Source organism: Peromyscus californicus, unplaced genomic scaffold (assembly GCF_007827085.1).
Source record: "Peromyscus californicus insignis strain IS unplaced genomic scaffold, ASM782708v3 Scaffold_2__1_contigs__length_46816999, whole genome shotgun sequence".
NCBI classification, from domain to species: domain Eukaryota; kingdom Metazoa; phylum Chordata; class Mammalia; order Rodentia; family Cricetidae; genus Peromyscus; species Peromyscus californicus.
In genome coordinates this window covers 46,179,529-46,196,091 of record NW_026294540.1, presented here as the reverse complement: position 1 = coordinate 46,196,091, position 16,563 = coordinate 46,179,529, and the positions used below count along the sequence as shown (strand labels likewise).

Genomic DNA, 16,563 nt, shown 5'->3' with positions numbered 1-16,563 from the left:
ACATCTGAGGCCTTGACTGCCTGTATGCCAGCTAAGTAGAGATGTGTCCTGCCCCACAAAAGGCAGAGTCACCACATGTTACCTATTTTGCTCCCTTTCTTTCTTCCCTCTGTTCTTCCTCTCTTCCCTCAAATCTGGGCTCGGCTGTGCATCCTCTAAGTCCAAGAGTTTGGGGCCTATGCGATAGCTCAGTGGATAAAGAATCTTGCTGCCACGCCTGATCACCTCAATTTCATCCCCAGTACCCACTAGCTGTAGGACTGAACTGAGTCCGACAGTTCTTCTTTGACTTCTAACAGCGTGCAGTGGCACGTGCACATGCACACACACACACACACACACACACACACACACACACACACTAAACAAACAAACAAACAAATACAATGTAATAAAAATTAACTCCCAGGGTTCGCATTCTCCAGCAACCGCCACCGACCTGCCGCAGGCAAGGGATTATCTAGGGTGTGAGAAAAGGCGGGGTTACAAGATAGGTGGACTAGCCCGGCCATCTAAGGGCTCTACAGTCATCAAGTTTAAGAAAGGGGGACTAGAGGACACAGAGTGGCTGGATTGGTTGGTGGGCCAGAGGCACGGGCCCGCCCTACTGGTTGCCAAGGCCCAGCCTATCCCTGTCCAGGAGAATGTTGGTCTCCAAGTGCTTGAGAAGGGGGTGTCTCCAAGTGCTTGTGAAGGAGCAGGTGCAAGAGCTTGAGTAGGGGATTGTGAGGGTCCTTAAGGAATTAGCCCCCCCCCCCCCCCGTGGTCCCAGGAAGGCAGCACGCGCACCTTCTTCGGAGGCGCGCCTCTTCTCTCAGCCCCCTCTGCGCGCTCCCGGCTGTGGATCGAGCACGAGCGCACGCATCCTGGGCTCTCCCCGCCCGCGACTGAGGGGCGGGGCCGCGGCCAGGCTCCCCAGGCACTGTCGCCTGCAGCCCCCTCCCCTTGCCTTCTCCACGCTCCCCGCCACCGCGGCTCAGGCCCAGCCCCACCCCAGGCGACCCTGCGTGGAGCGGCTCGTGGCCAGAGGCGTAGGTGAGTGTGCGATGTGAGCAGGTGGAGCGGGCGGATCGCTGGCCTAGGGGACCGGGCTGGGGGAGGGGTCGGGCCGGGAAGCAGCTCTTTGTCTCCCGGAGCCCGTTCGCGGGCAACGAGGCCACTCTTTTTCTCCCTGCAGGTGCCTGGGGAACCTGAGGGAGGACGCTAGTGAATCCCATTCGGTGTGCACTCGGAGGCCCCTGAATCTGTAAGCCCTGTTTGGGGGACTGGTCATTTGGGTCTCCGAGAGGCGAGGCTACGGGTAGGGGCATGGATGTTGTCTTGTAAGAGGGCAGCGGCACGGGTGGGTGGGGGACCCGAACAGGGCTTCTCAGCTTTGGGGGATGGAGGTGGCGGTGGGACTTGAGGACAACACCGAGCGGCCGGGTTGGTGAGCGGGTGTGGTGGTTGGAAGGAAAGCAAATTGAGGCTGAGGTTTAGGCACCCATGGGTGGCGATGCTGGAGGAAGCACGGGGAGGCTCCAGGATGGGTTATAGCGAGTGGTTCAGGACCTGGGATGTTGATCCTTCTGTCTTCTTCATCAGGTGCAATATGGACAAGAGGGATAGGGTCAAGGCAGGAGCCGCCCCGCGGATGTCAGCTTCACGACCCCCTGGCCTTCCGACCCCTAGGCCTCCTCCTGGATCCCCTCGACCTCCTCCCCCTGTAACCACCGCAGCCCTTCGAGTCCTGGAAGCAAACGGAGCTATTGGGCGAAGGCCCCTGGTAGAGCGAGCCGCGGGCGTCGGCAAAGCGACTCTTCCACAGACCGCTGTTCAAGGGGCACCAGCGCGCAGTGCGGGGGCAGGTCCTCGCAGCCCAGGTACTCGGCTGCATTTGTGATTTCCATCTTGACACCGCTCACCTTCCCTCTTCCTTCTCGGATACTCCTCTTTTTCAGAAATACCATTGATTTTGTCTTCTCCCCGAAGCCTCCAGGCCCCCAGCTTCTGTGAAAGGAGAGAGGGCCCCTATGAAGATCTCTGGCCAGGGTTCTATTTCTAGCCCCGGGCGGGCCAGCAGTGGGATCACCAGGTAACATGCTAATCCCCTAACTCCTTAATTCCCCAAGCAAGGTTTAGTTTAGCAATCTGGAACCTTTTGCTATTGCACAAGAATGGGCTGTGCTGGGAAGGCGGCTCACTGTGGTAAAGTGCTTGTTGCACCTGAGGACCTGAGTTTGAAACTCTAGCACCCATGTGAAAGCCTGTCTCGGTGATGTACCACTGTTACCTCAGCTCTGGACAGGAATGGGAGGTGGGGAGAGGTGGGTTCCTGGTCCTGGACGGAGGAAGTGCCAAGCTTCAGGTTCAGTGAGAGATCCTTTCCCCTAAAATGTCCGGTTGTGGTGGCACTCACTGTTAATACCAGCCCTCAGAAGCCAGAGGCATATGGATCTCTGCGAGTTTGAGGCCAGCCTGGTTTACATAGTAATAATAAATAAAACAGAATCCAAAATAAGGCAGGGAAATGATCCGGCTAGATGCCACTGTTTACCTCTGGCATCCACATGTGCATGCATGAGTGAGCACAACTGTACACACATGTGCACACTCAGGAACACTTGCAGATAATGGGTCAAATTGGACAAAAGCCATTATTGGTTGGGTCACAGAAAGGCAAGCAACTCCATTTCATAGGTGGGGAATGTGCAACTGGGAGTATCAACAACAGTTGGCATTCCTGTTCCCAGACCAGGCCCTGTTGTCCAGAAGGGACTTCAACCCCCGACTAAGGAACCTGTGGTCAGGAGTAAAGCACCAGAGGCACCCAAAAGGAATACTCTGAGCTCTGGAACACGAAAAGGTATGTGACCTGGAAACAAGCAGGTCTTTGAGGCCGGCCAGCCTCAAGGTACCCATGTTTCTTTTGGACTTTGATTTTTGTCTGCAGATTCTTTAGGGTCCACCTCAGGAACCTCCTCCCCTGCCATCACTCGTCGGTCCAGGGCCCCAGCTACAGAGGTGGGAATTCCTCGACCAGTTCCCAGTGCCCGGCAGCGTTCCCTGACCACCGAGGCACCCAGGAAACTTGCGAGCAGTGCTGCAGAACCCAGTGCCCCGGAGCTGAGCCCAGCCTTTAGGAGGCGCTCTGCCGCTGGTGGCAGCCTGCAGAAGCCGGCCTCCCGTTCCCTGAGCTCCAGCGGTACCCCTCAGCTCTCCCCAGCCCGCTCTGGGGTCTCTCCGCGTGTAACCCCCCGGGCTCCTGCGCACAACTCACAGCTCAAGTCAAAAGGGCAGCAAGCTCTGCGCCCACCCCAGACCACAGTCCCGAGGAAGGACAGAACCTCCGCACAGAGCCTGCTTTCTGGTTCATCTTCAGTCACGCCTGCTCCACCTGCAGCCAGCACACCTCAGGCATCCCCTGCTCAGGTCCCAGAGGATCCACTGAAGGCCACACTCCCTCCCTCTCCACCCGCCACCCCACCTCTACCTACTTCACTTCAACTCCAGGCACAACCCTCTTCACAGGCAACACCCCATTCACAGGCCATAAACCCACCATCACCTCCTCCACTTTCTCTGCAGAACCTCCCCTCTCCACCAGCCACGCCCCCTTTGCAAGCTCCACCCACAAGTCTGGGAACTGAAGAGGCCTCTGACTCATCCCCACCAATGACTGTAATCTCTCCATTGCTTTCACCCCTTGTACAGAGTATGCCCTGCAACCAGGCTTCTTCAGCTTCGCTCCCTCAGGAGACTCTCTTGGCCACGTCTTTCTCACCTACGCCTCTACCTCTAGCCACGCCTCCTCCACAAGTCCTTCCTTCTCCGCCCGTTTCTCCACAGACTCAGCCCACTCCCCTTGTCACACCATCTCTACCCACTCTGTCCACTATGCCCCCTTTCCCGGACAACTTTTCTGTGTCTCCGTCCCTTCTCCAGGCCACGCCCTCTAATCTAACCACGCCGCCTTTGCAAGACCCTCTGTTTCTGGCCATTTCTCCTCCAGTTTCTTCCTCTCCCTCCTCCTCACCACCTCTGTGTGTCCCGCCCTCTTCCGTGGGCACGCCTCCCCGGAGGCTCCCACCATCTCTGATTTTGCCCACTTTACAGGCCTCTCCGTTGACACCCTCACTGGCCTCATCGCCCCCGCAGGCCACGCCTCCTCCTTCGGCCGAGGACCCACTCTCGGCCCCACTCTCTTTGGGGTCACCTTCTCTGCAGGCCTCACCTCCTTTCCTGCCTTCACCCCCTGGGCAGGCACACTCTCTACCCTCGCCTCCTTTGCAGGTGCCTTCTCTTGCTACATATCCTTTGCCTGTTTCCTCGTCCCCGGCCTCACCCCCTCTGCCAGCTCTTCTCTCCCCTCCTGCCTCACCTCTTCTGGAGGGCCCTCTTTCTCCCTCACCCTCACCTCCGTCTCCCTTGGCAACTACGCCACCAGAAGCCCCGCCTTCACTAGATTCACCCACTCCTCTGACTTCACCCCCTCCGCAGGCCCCATCTTCTCTGGCCTTGCCCTCTCTGCAGGCTCCCTCCTCCCCACTGGCCACAGCTGCACCTCCCCTACAGGTCCCAATCTTGGCTTTGCCTCCTCTACAGACCCTTCCCTCTCCCCTGACCACGCCCCCTCCGCAGGCCTCTCCTGGCTTGACCTCGCCCCTTGTTCAGCCTCCTTCTCCTCCCGCCTCACCCCCACTGCAAGCCCCTCGTCGACCCCCGACCCCAGGCCCAGATGTCCCGATCTCAAGTCCACGGCTGACCCTGTCGCTGGCCCCTGCCCCGCCGCCGCCACCCTCGCGAAGCCCGTCCAGTACGCTGAGCGGCCCGGACCTGGCAGGCCACAGCAGCAGCGCCACGAGCACGCCAGAGGAGCTCCGTGGCTACGACAGCGGACCCGAGGGCTGTGCCACGGTCTCCCCGGCCGCGGACGCGGAGCTAGCGGCCTGCCACCCGGCCTCCTGGAGTCGAGGTCCTGCTCCACCGTTGGTAGTGCGCGGCGCTCCAGGTAAGGATTCTAGGCTCGGGGGCGGAGCTTCCCAAGGAGTCCTCAAGCCCCATATCTGTTTTTTTTTTTTTTAATTTAAAATTTATGTTTATTTTGTGTGTATATATGTGCATGCGCATGGAAGTATATTCTCTTTCTACCATGTGAGTTACGAGGATGGAACTGGAACTCAGGTCGTCATCTTGCAACCTCCTCTTAAAAAGAAAAACTATTTACACACTCGTGTGTGTGTATGTATGCTGCACGTGTGTGGCTCTGAGTTACAGGCGATTGTGAGCCACCCGAAATGCGTGCTTAGAACCGAACTCAGGTCCTTGCAAGAGCAGTTCTTGTTCTTTACATCTGAGCCTTCTCTCCAGCCCCACATCAGTAAAATCACGTTAATTTATTTATTTTTGTATGTGTTTGTATCTCTTTGTGGGTATGCACTCCTTTGGTGCACTTGTGGAAGTCAGCCAGCTTATAGAATTCAGTTCTCACCTTACTTGTGGGTTGAACTCAGGTATTTAGGCTTAGTGGCAAGTACCTTACCCACTGAACCATCTCTCCAGCCCTATTTATTTTTATTTTTCATTTTATTCTATGTGTACCAGTGCTTTACCTGAATGTATGTTTGTGCACCACGTATGTGGTGCCGTGGACACCAGAAGAGTTTGTCAGATACCTGAAACTTGACTTACAGACCACTGTGAGCAACCACGTGGGTGCGCAGGAATCGAACCTAGGTCTCCTGAAAGAGCAGCTAGTGTTCTTAACCACTGAACCATCTCTCCAGCCCCCTGCTGGTCCTTACATTTTTTTTTTCCACATCATGCATTATATTTATTCACTTGCTCAAATATTTGTGCGGGCTCATGTGTTACAGTGCTGACGCGGAGGTCAGACAACTTGTGGGAGTTGGTTTCCTCCTTCACTATTCCTCTTTCACTATGTAGGCTCAAGAAATCAAACGCCGGTTGTCAGGCTTGTTGGCAAGCGCTCTTACCGGTTGAGCCAATCTCGCCGGTCCCCACTTCTGCTCTTACAGGAGTTCCCCTGCCGTGGCCTCCGGCTGCCTGCCCGGGCTCCTCTGACGGCCTGTGCACCATCTACGAAGCTGAAGGACCGGAGTCGGTGGCCCCTACCCCTGGATCCCTGGATGCGGAACCAGAGCCTGAGCCGAGGCCGGGCTCTGGCGGTGGGAAGGCAACTGCTGCAGCAGGCTCAGGAGCGTCCTCGAGAAGCCCAAAGTCGGCTCGCCTCGGCGAGCTGCCGCTGGGGGCGCTACAGGCAAGCGTCGTGCAGCACCTGCTGAGCCGGACGCTGTTACTAGCCGCAGCTGAGGGTGCAGCTGCAGGCAGTGAAGGTGGTTCAGGAGGCGCAGGGGGTGGTGGTGTCCCGGGGGGATCCCGGGCTCCGCTCAGCGACGCCGAATTGGGCCGCTGGGCCGAATTGCTGTCTCCCTTGGACGAGTCACGTGCCAGCATCACTTCGGTCACCAGCTTCTCCCCGGACGACGTGGCCTCCCCACAGGGTGATTGGACTGTAGTGGAAGTGGAGACTTTTCATTGAGCCAGCCCCCAGCCCCACTCACCATATGAATACCGCTTTAGAATCCACCCCTCCGGTTACATTTTGTCTTAGTCTCTGCTCCCACTTCCCGAGACAACTGGATGGATTGGTTTTTTACCTTTGGGCCCAGGCTATGCTCCTATCCTTCCTTGGCTTAAGCTTGGAATGCATCCACACCTAGGCCTAGGCCTTCCACTTGAGCTCCTCTTTGGCCTAAGTCACAGCCCTTCTCTAAGGAGCCACACCACACAGAATGTTAAGTGGATGAATAGCCTCGCATACCAATAGCCTCGTGTGCAGTAAAACCTGAGATACTGGCGCCTGTGTGCCATGGTGATGGGAGCCGGGAAAGAGCCAGACAGGTAGCTGATCAGTCAGTTTGAAGGGCCAGGCTACACCACACTCCTGGGTATGCCTGAGTAAGTCGGAGTTCTGGCTGAACTGTGTGACTTTTCTACAGTAAGGGGGCTGGTGAGATAGTGCCTACAATGGTCTTGTGTTCTTTTGGGTCACACTTCTAATGAAAACGTTAGGCTCAGGAAGGCCTGAGTGGATGAGCTGGTCACCAAACCGGACAGCCACCAAAGCTCTTCTTACCCTGCATGTGGGGTAATTTGCACTCCTGGGTACCCCTTGCTACAGCCCCTTTGCCCTGTGTGCATCCCTTCTCTTTCGTGCTTGAGAGTTGGGCCTGGAGGATGAACTTGATTGGAGAGGAATGGTGAGTCCTTGACTTCATCTGTTACTTCTCCCTCTGTGATGGTTTAGCTTGCCTGGGCTGAGGTGGGAACCCCTACCCATTGTGGGTGGCACCGTTCCTTGGCTGGGACCCTGGACTGTGTAAGCAGAGAGCTGGGCAGCAGCACACACCCACTGCTCTGTGACCAGCTGCTTCGGGCTCTTGTTGCCTTGACTTCCCCACAGTGATAAACTGTGCCCTGAACTGTGAGCCAGAATAAATCCTTTCTCCCTTAAGCTGCTTTTGTCAAGGTACTTTATCACAGTTAAGGGAGATAAACTGAGACACTCTGCATCTTCTTTCACCAAGGAGGATATAGTGTTAAGGCAGTAACTTCCTCAGGCTTGCAGAAAGAACTTCCACAAATGTAGGGCCAAAGTGGCCTGACCTGGCTGTACCTTGTGGGGGAGGGGCGGTGCAGAAGGACCCAGGAGTTGGCACCATGCCATTCTACATATTGCATCACAGGGGCATCCTTGCCTTGTCTCTTACTCCAGACGATTTCTTGAATTCTCCTCAGTTACCATCTTTTAAGTCCACCAATCAGAATTGCTTTCCACCTCCCAGCCATCAATCAACCTGTCCCTGGAGCCCATAACCCCAGTCAAGGTTCTCTCTCTCTCTCCAAGTGCCCCTGCATGATATTTCCCCTTGCATGTTACTGTCCAAGGATCTTCTGCTTGGCACTCACAGTGTGGGAGCCAAAATGGCAGTGCCCTGTGTTGGGCCACCTTACTTCACAGACAACTAAGTTCTCTGTCCTCATCCTGAAGCAGCCACCTCCTAGCTTACAGTTCAAAGAGAGAAGGCTCCTGTCTCAGATGGACACTGCTACCTCTGTTGTTTAGGGCAAATGCTCTGGATTCTAGCACTGAGATTTGTGGCAAGCCAGAGATTAATTCTCTAGTTGAGCCCTGGAGGGAACCCCAGATATCCTGTTCCCAGATGTCAAGACAAGTCTAAGAGAAAAAAGCCTTCCCCCACAAGACAGGGTAGTTCTGGCTGGCCTGTAGTTCTGGAACTCGCTTTGTAGACCAGGCTGGCCTTTGAACTCAGATCTATCTGCCTCTGCCTTCTGAGTGCTAGGATTAAAGTCGCCGCCAGGCCCAGCAAAAAGCTGACTGACTCTTAACACTAGGCAGCTAGGACCTCAAGGCCAACTTCTATGTGGACCTTTCCCTCATTGCCAGGCCCCAGATCAGTGATTAGTGATCCCCTGGGAGCAGTAGGCACAGTGACAGATGAGCATCAGTGTTAGATCTGTGTGACTGGAATGAATGGGAACATTTGTAGGGGACTCACCTATTCTGACATGGAATCAATATTGTCTCCAGTTGCTCAGTGCCATCGGGCAGTAAATAGTTGTCTTAGTGTCCTTGGCTATACTGCCCCCACCCCGTGAGCAGGAGCTAACCCTGGGCACCCTTCTCCCAGACAGCCCTCCAACGCAATGTCCCCATTGCCTGACTCAGTTTGGCATTTGATGCACTGGCCTGGTTACTGGTCCTCAGTGGGGATTTCCCATTCGATAGGCTCTCTTCTCAGCCTTCTCCATAGGCCCCACACTGCCCTCAGCTCAAGCCAAACTCAGATCTTAACTGGAGCACTCACACTCACCATCTTCCTGGTCTCACCACACACCCAAGATCTGTTCCTTCTTCCAGGATATTCTGGCTCCTCCCCAGACAGTGACCCCTTCTCTCCCCATTAGTTCCCATGCATCTGGCCTTTGTGCTTTTGCCCTCAGGGAAACCCCTCACATTGCCTCCTCCAGGAAGCTGTTTTGATTTTTCTGCTCTGGTTGTCTATTTTGGCATTACATTAATGGCAGTTCACTCGTTAACCCCTCAGTACCCATTCCCATGACAGTAGAGACTCCACAGAGGCAAGTACAGGGCAGAACACTTCATTGGCCTCCTAGAGTCTCTGCTGAATGGATATCACTGGGCCCAGCTCTTCCCGAAGCTGGTTTGAACCCTCTCTCCAGCCCTGTGCCCGTTCTCACACCGACTAGCCACTGCATTCATCTTTGAACTTCCAGAACACAAGGATGGGGGTTCAGCACCTTCTTGCTGTGATTATCCCAGGCCTTTGGCTTGTTCCACTCAGGGTCCCTTTTGACTGTGTAAATACACTTTATTTTCCATCTTTCCTGCCTGGGAGACATGGAGTGTGAACAGGCAGTGTGCAAAATGGTGGTGGGCAGTGTGGAAGGGCACGTGAGAGGCACCTAAGAGGGCCTCCTCAGGGGTACCCTGCCCCAGCCCCCAGGCTTTTTAACACTTAAAGAGTGGGCCACCAGGAATGGAGACTGAGCTGGGGGCCCACCTAGGAAGCACCCAGGGATTGCTTGGGACACCACCCTACCTGAGGCTCTAGGAGCACTGAGAGGGGGTCAGTCCCCAGGGTCCCAAGATGCAGGGGTGAAGGATAAAGGAGCCTGGGGCATTGATGGACTTTGGCACCATTCTCAACTCTGACTGGGCAGAGACCACGGAAACACTTCAAGGAGAAAAGGGAGGTAACTCTGACTGGGAAACTCTGGCCAGAAGTGGGGCTAGGGACACAGGAACAAGCAGGCTGAGAACTCCTAAGGAAGGGGTTCTCTTCAACAGCCAGCCAACATGTGTGATATTAGTACTCTCCAGAGGAAGATGGGTGCTCTGGGGAAAAGGGTCTCTGCAGCTTCTGCAGCCCTAGAGAGTGGGGAGACACTGCCCAGGCCTGAGCTGGTTCTCACTGACCACTCACACCCCTGGTGACCCTGCACACAGGATGGGGGGGGACTTTGGTTTCTGCTGCAGGGGCCATGATACCTGCACCAGGCAGAAAAGCCCAGCCTGGCCATCTGACCCTGGTGGCAAGGGACTGGCTGATCAAAATCACTGTGTCCAGGGAGCCTGTCCTGGGGTGCTAATATGCAGTCCAAGTTGCCCCTCCTTCCTCGAACCCACTGCGGCTCCTGGGCCCCACCCAGCAGGGCCACCCTTGTCCCAACGGGAAGCTGACTGGGAGGAGGAAGCTTCCTGCTTAGCAAGTCCTGGGACCTCTGCACTTTCGGCCCTTGTTCATATTAGGAGAGCAACACCCTCCAGGTAACTGACCCAGGCACCCCCTGAACTCACGAGGGCCTGGACCATACGGACCAAAACAGGTAAACACTGCTACGTAGGACAGGCCTGCCAGAAGGCCCTGCGCTCTGTGCCGCCTCCTCCTCATGGCCCTTGGTTGGCAGGAGCCACAGAGGCACAGAATTTTTTAGTACTGCGGAGCAGCAAGGTCACTGACTGCTGCCCTCTCCTCCCGGCAAGCAGTGGTTGCGGCCTCCAGGCTCCCAGTGAGTGGGCCCCCAGCCTCAGTTGTCCAGGCCTTGGTTGCTATAAGACGTTGCCAGCTCGTCTGCGTCGCTGTCTGAGCTACCTTCACTGTCTTTGGCTGGCCTTTCCAGATGTCGGAAGAAGCGTGCGTCCCGGGGCGACAGAGGGTAGAGTGGGTCCTGCAGGGCTGCACCCACGCCCACACCCACGCCCAGCAGCTCTTCATCAGAAGATGGTAGAGAGTCCTCATCCAGGTGCCGTGTCAGGCTAAGCCCATCGAAAGCCAGCGGGTCCTCGAAGGTTGGTGGGCCTTTCAGCAGTCGCACCTGGGGTGCGCGGGGGTGGGGTGGGGTGGGGGGCACCCGCGCGTTGGAGATGTAGACTGATGTACCCACACAGAAGCCCGGCCATCAGGCGCCCTCCTCCCTTGCCCTCCTAGCTTCATTCTGAATCCGGGTCCCTGCACCAGAGTCTGGCCTGTCGCCAGCATCCCTTGTTCTCACCTCAGCCTTCAGCTCCTCGATCTGGTCCTTCAGCTCGCGGATGTACTGCGACGAATCTGAGTGGTTCAGCTGGCCCTGGATGCGACCCTCCTCCCTCTGACGGTAAGGCCGGAGTACTGGCAGTCAGAGCATGGCCAGCCCAGGGGGACCACCATCCTCCCAGCTCCTGCGGCTCACCTGGATCTCCAGCTCTGCGATGCGCTGCCTCATCTCCGCCACTGCGGCCATGCTGTCGGCCTCCCGAAGGCGCACCGCCATCACTTCCTCCTTGCTCTGAAATGGGTGGTGGGAGTGGAGGGTGGTACAGAGGTTGGGTTAAGGAGGTGGCTAGGTCCCAGGTGGGGTGGTGGGGTCCGGGCAGGGGCTGCACCTTGCACTCCGCCTCTGCCTGCTTGCGGCGGCTTTCGCTGAGTTGAGTCTGGAGTCCCTTGTTCTGTGCCGCTAGATACTGCAGCTTTTCCTGCAGAGCCGCACGTTCTGCCTCCACACGGTTCAGCAGGTTGCGGTGGATGTTGTCCTGGAAAGGAGGACCAGAGGGCACAGCAACAGGAGGGTGTGTGTCACGGTTTGGTCAAGGAGCCCGCTGTGGCGGTCACTGTCCCCGTGTAGGCGTGGCCTACCTGCGTCTCCAGTTCCACCACTCGCTGTCGCCATTCGCGGCCGTCGGCCAGGGCCTGGGCCTCGCGCAAACGCACAGTCATGAGCTCATCCTGCAGCTCGCCCAGGACCAGCTTCCGCGGGGACTCCTTCCAGCGGCCACCGCGGGAAAGATGGGCCTAAAAGGGGGGTGCGGGGTGGAAGGGTTCTAGAGCCAGCCTTGGTCTCCAATAAGCCCAAGAGTACGGCCCACCAGCTGTTCCAGGCACATCCTGCTGGGGGCACCCTCACCACCCGTCCTCACCTGCCAGGTGTCCGAGAGCTCCTGCAGCTGCAATTTCAGCTCTCGAGCAGAGGCTACAGCCTCGCCCTCCCGCACCTTGAGTGCCTTGAGCTCCTCTTGCAGCCTGGCTACATTGTTCTCATCTGGCAGCGAGCTGTTTCTCTGCAGGGAGTCAGGAAGTGAGGAACCCAGAAAGCTGCTGTAACTCCATGCCTGTGCTGTAGGACCCATGCATCGGGCCTTTTCCTGGATCTTCTGCGTGGGGCAACTGATTGATGGATGGGAGGACAGCACCCTAGACTACAGCATACCCATGGGAGCAGGGACTAGGTCCAGGGGAAGAGGACCCTCAAGTGTGACCCTAGCTAAGATCCATTATCTGCAAAATGGATGCAAAACCAGCATCTACTCTATCTCAAGTCTGTCCTTGGGAAACCCCCTTGAACTGTGAGGCCTCCTGTAAATATTACTGCCAATTACATAATGCACACTGGGGCAGCGAGGGTGAGTGCCGCTCTGCTCTCAACTCCAAGAATCAACCCTTTCAGGACCCAGGACCAGTACTAAGAACTGCATCAGCAGGGGTGGCAAGACAGGCAGCAGCACCCTGTGCTCTCCCCAGGTCTGGCCTCCAGAAACAGACAGGACTGGGACCAGCCTCTATTCTGTCCTGGTGTGGAAAGGGCCTGGTGATTGGGGTGTGGTGGTGCTCATGTTGTAACTTGGTAGGCCTGGTCCTTACTGACCCTTTATTAGGTCTAGGTTGGGCACTTTTCCCTCCTGTGTGGAGGTGTGTTGATGGTGCTGAGGCTTCTGGCCCTCACATAGTTGTAGCAGATGGTGGGGGAGGGTTTTTTCTCAACTTCAAGGACTTTGTGGCAGCTTCCAGGAGAGTTTTTGCTGTTGTTTTGGTTTGGGTTGGCTTTTTTTTTTTTTTTAAAGACATGATCTCAGGTAACTCAGGCTGAAATCTGACTTGCTATGCAGCCAAAGATGGTCTGGAATGGCTGATCTTCCTTCTTCCATCTCTCCAGAGCTAGGGTTACAGGTGTGCACCAGGGATGGAATCTGGGGCTTCATGTATGCTAGGTGAGCATTCTACCAACTGAGGTACCTCCTCAGCCTGAGTTATGTCAACTCATAAAGCAGCTGGGGAGGCACTCAGGAGGTCTGGTTGCCCACTTCCAGGGCTACAGGCAGGAAAGTGTGGCCCTTAGTGTGCCTTTGGAGAGTCTCTTCATGGGAGAGAAGAGGGAGTAGGCAGTCCTAATTAATGGGCCTGGGCCTTCCCCTGTCAGCCTTTCCTTCCCTGCATCCTGGAACCTCAGCTGCAGGGAGACATGCACAGTGCAGTGGGATGCCCAGGAACTTATGAAGCCTGCCGCACATCGTGATTTAAGAGTGAGACTTGGGGCAGGCTGTGCTGCTGTGTATATGAGCCCACACAGTTCAAGGGCATGGGAAGTTCTGGGGTGAGGTCTGTTTGGAGACTGTGGTGGTGTAGGGGACAATGCTGAGGTGACAATGGGCTATAAGGCAGCACAGAAAGGTCTCCTCTTCCACTCCTCCATGGGAACTGACATGAGGTAAGGCAATTGCCCTGCTGCTGCCTCTTCTTGTTCTCTCTCTCTCTCTCTCTCTCTCTCTCTCTCTCTCTCTCTCTCTCTCTCTCTCTCTGTGATAGGCAGATGTGTGTATGTGTGTATGCTTGACGAGGCCAGAGGATGATGTCAGGTGTCTGAACACTTTGCCTTATTCCCTTTAGATAGGATCTCTCACTGAACCTGGAGCTAGGCTAAAGACCAGCAAGCTAGAGATCCTCCCATTCTCTGCCACAGTGCTGGGATTATAGGTGTATGTGGCCATGTCTGGCTTCCGAAGCTCCTAAAACTCACTCAAGACCTTTGTCTCCTTTCCCAGTCATACCTTTTCCATGTCCAGAACCTTGTCCTGCATTTCTCGAAGGGCCCCCAGAGTCTCTGTCTCACGTAACCGTGACTGCTCCAACTCTGTCTCCAAGTGCGCCACAAAGTCCTCTGTGAGGCGAGGGTTTTCCTGGAGACAAAGACCAGCATTGGTCCCTGGTGGAGACTGCTGCACAGTGGACAGCTTCCAGGCTAGTGGGCCAGAGGGTCCCAGTTTTGGGGCATCCTGGGTTGAACCCATGCTCTGTTCATGGCACTTGGAGGCAATGGAACTGGCTTGGCTAATTTCCAGGGAAAACTGTACAGAATGAATGTTGGGAATGGGACTTTCCATGACTTCAAGATGCCTTCTGAGAGCCTCCAAGACTCAGTCGCAGGACTATGGGCTGGGGGTAGGGCATGTGCTCCTGCAGTATGGTGAGCTGTGAAATCATACACATGGGCGTGGTCAGGGACCAGGGGCAGGGTTAAGGCCTTTCTACCTTTCCCCCCTCAGTCCTCACTTTGAAACAGGGAAGGATAAGAGGGAAGAAAGTTCCCTTTGGGCCTTTGGGTAGAAACCAAGACCCTCTCTTTCTGCTCTGGTAGCCTGGCAGGGCATTTCTCTAGGGAACGACCCCAATCTGGCCTTGGCAGGCACCCCTTCCCCAGCCACATCCCCCTATTCCCTGACCTCTGTCCTGTTAGGAACTCTGATTCTTGGTGCCAGCATCACTTCCTGGGTCAAGATAGGCTTCAGGCCTTATGAGGTACCCCTCTTCTGGGCTACCTCTTTTTCAGTGCTCCCCTTGAGCCTGAGGACAATAGCTCTGGACCTCACCTACCTCTTCATATCATCATGGTAGGAACCCAGAGGTTCTTTGGTTTTCAAAGGAACCCTACCGTTCATTCTCAACATAAGACATCTTAGGATGTCCTGTGGAGTCTAGGGGTGGCTGGCTGTGAGGGCCAGCAAATCCACACTAGCCTCTGGATACCGCTACCCATCTCCTAGCTCTAGTCCCTGAGGGCCAGAAGGAAGGGGGGCACATAGGCTTGTGGGAGGTGCGGTCCTGCCAGCCAACCCCACCCCACCCCCACGCCTGGTACCTGCTGTTCCTGCAGCTGCCGGATGGTGCTCTGTGCCTTCTGAAGGTCCTCTGCAGTCGAGCTACACTGTTGTCTCACCACTGCCAACTCTCGTTTGATGACATAGTTCTCCTCAGCCTCCTGTGCCCGTGTCACCTGCCCCTGAGCACAGTGAGGACGGGGTGGGAAGGGGCCGTGACTATCTGCTTTGGTCCCAGGCCTGGCCTCTGGGAGGCTCAGAGAGGATGAGAGAGGGGTAGAGTGAGATAGGCATGGCCTTTAGTGCTCAGAGCCTGGGATGGGGTGCCCCACAGCAGGCCTCAGGATGGAGGGGTGGAGACAGGCAAGGACAGGCCACCTGAAGGATCCTGGGAGTACTGGACATTCTGGAGGTGCTGCCAGGTTTAAGTGACAAGTGCCCCCAATTCCCAAGCTGGGGCTCCTTCCCCCACTCTGGCTGTTTGCCTCTGTCCCAAATGAAGAGAAAGATTGTTATCCGGAGCCAAAGGCCTCTGAAAGGTGAAATACACCTCTCCCCAGAGGCCACTTCCTCCGCCCACATTCTCTCTCCCACCCAACTTGACACTCCCTGTCCCCCATTCCAGGCTCGGGCCACTGAGTGCTGTGTGGAAGCTTCCAGAGAAGCCATCCAAGAATGAAGCAGCAGCAGAAGCAGGCGAGTGAGAGATGGTGATGGGTGGCAGGCAGAAGCACAGGATCGGAAGGTTGTGTGTGTGCCTGCAATTATGCATGCATGCCTTTGGGTGAGCACATTCATGTGAGCTGAGCACAGCACATGTCAAGGCCTACAACCAAATGCTCTAAGGGTCCTGAGCCCTATTGGGGTGGCATCTATTGCCCCTTGGTGGAGGAAGCCTGCTGACTATGCTGAGTGTAAGTTTTCTCCTAATCTCACTCCCACAAACACCTCCCATCCTGGTGTTTGTCTCCAGCTCACATGCCCCCTCCCTGAAAGCACTGGTCTCCCTGGAAGCTGCTCCCTCCATGCAAGTTGCCAGGCCTGCCCCCTTGCCCCCAAAATGGCAGTGGCCAGGAAAGAGGTGGTTACTGGCTGTCTGTGCAGGGACCCAGGAAGGGTCTGAGATGGAGAGTGCAGAGGTATATGGAAAGGCTACAGTACCTGGATTAACCTATCAGCCAAGGCCGCGCTCTCCTACCAGGCGAAGGGGGTTCCCAGCAACAGGGGAAGGAGGCAGAGCAGAAGGCAGGGGACAGAAGAGGGGGAGAGACAGACAAGAACCACTTGTCACTAACGCAGTGGGCTACCTCTAGAAGCAGGGGACAGAGGAGTGAAGACCAGAGAACCAGCAGAAGAGGACCCCGAGAAAGACCAAAGCCAGAGCCAGCTCCGTCCTGGAGAGGGGTTCATATGAGTGGGGAGGTCAGGGTGCACTGGGCTGAGAAAACTCAGCAGCAGGAATGACTCTCCACTGTGTGAGGAGGAGGTCCCAGAGAGGGCTGGGGCAGGGTCTCTTCACTGTGTGAGGAGGAGGTCCCAGAGAGGGCTGGGGCAGGGAGTGCATTTTAATCTTGAGAGGAAACAAGAATTGAGGCTTTTGGTGTGGTAAT

General features: G+C 56.1%; 2 protein-coding genes across 7 annotated transcripts in view; one reads left to right on the top strand and one right to left on the bottom strand.

Moving 5' to 3' along the window:
* Positions 1-769: 769 nt before the first annotated feature.
* Positions 770-7,516, top strand: Prr36 (proline rich 36). Of its 2 annotated transcripts, none has more exons than XM_052754674.1 (7): positions 770-1,035; positions 1,178-1,246; positions 1,585-1,862; positions 1,972-2,074; positions 2,733-2,845; positions 2,933-4,990; positions 6,018-7,516. In XM_052754674.1, exons 3-7 carry the CDS (start codon positions 1,592-1,594, stop codon positions 6,539-6,541), a joined length of 3,069 nt encoding a protein of 1,022 aa, XP_052610634.1. In that variant the 5' UTR covers positions 770-1,035; positions 1,178-1,246; positions 1,585-1,591; the 3' UTR covers positions 6,542-7,516. The 2 variants fall into 2 exon arrangements, with proteins under 2 accessions (XP_052610634.1, XP_052610635.1); XM_052754675.1 differs by having other exon boundaries at positions 1,178-1,300.
* Positions 6,401-16,563, bottom strand: part of Evi5l (ecotropic viral integration site 5 like) — a 43,510-nt gene continuing 33,347 nt past the window's right edge. For 3 of the 5 annotated variants that reach the window (XM_052754679.1, XM_052754676.1, XM_052754677.1), the window contains exons 12-20: positions 16,115-16,147; positions 14,995-15,135; positions 13,907-14,035; positions 12,002-12,142; positions 11,721-11,876; positions 11,471-11,617; positions 11,278-11,373; positions 11,101-11,196; positions 9,171-10,923 (exon numbers count right to left, since the gene is read on the bottom strand). In XM_052754679.1, coding sequence (XP_052610639.1) covers positions 10,636-10,923; positions 11,101-11,196; positions 11,278-11,373; positions 11,471-11,617; positions 11,721-11,876; positions 12,002-12,142; positions 13,907-14,035; positions 14,995-15,135; positions 16,115-16,147 — 1,227 coding nt within the window. In that variant the 3' untranslated portion in view covers positions 9,171-10,635. Of the gene's footprint in view, positions 6,513-9,170; positions 10,924-11,100; positions 11,197-11,277; positions 11,374-11,470; positions 11,618-11,720; positions 11,877-12,001; positions 12,143-13,906; positions 14,036-14,994; positions 15,136-16,114; positions 16,148-16,563 lie in introns of those variants that run through there. The other 2 variants (XM_052754681.1, XM_052754678.1) reach the window with 2 other exon arrangements.

Bases quoted from the DNA above. Each gene is read 5' to 3' on its own strand.
- Prr36 (XM_052754674.1), top strand. From the start codon at position 1,592: ATGGACAAGAGGGATAGGGTCAAGGCAGGAGCCGCCCCGCGGATGTCA. The intron at 2,075-2,732 runs GTAACATGCTAA...TCCTGTTCCCAG, and splicing joins GCCAGCAGTGGGATCACCAG to ACCAGGCCCTGTTGTCCAGA. The intron at 2,846-2,932 runs GTATGTGACCTG...TTTTGTCTGCAG, and splicing joins GAGCTCTGGAACACGAAAAG to ATTCTTTAGGGTCCACCTCA.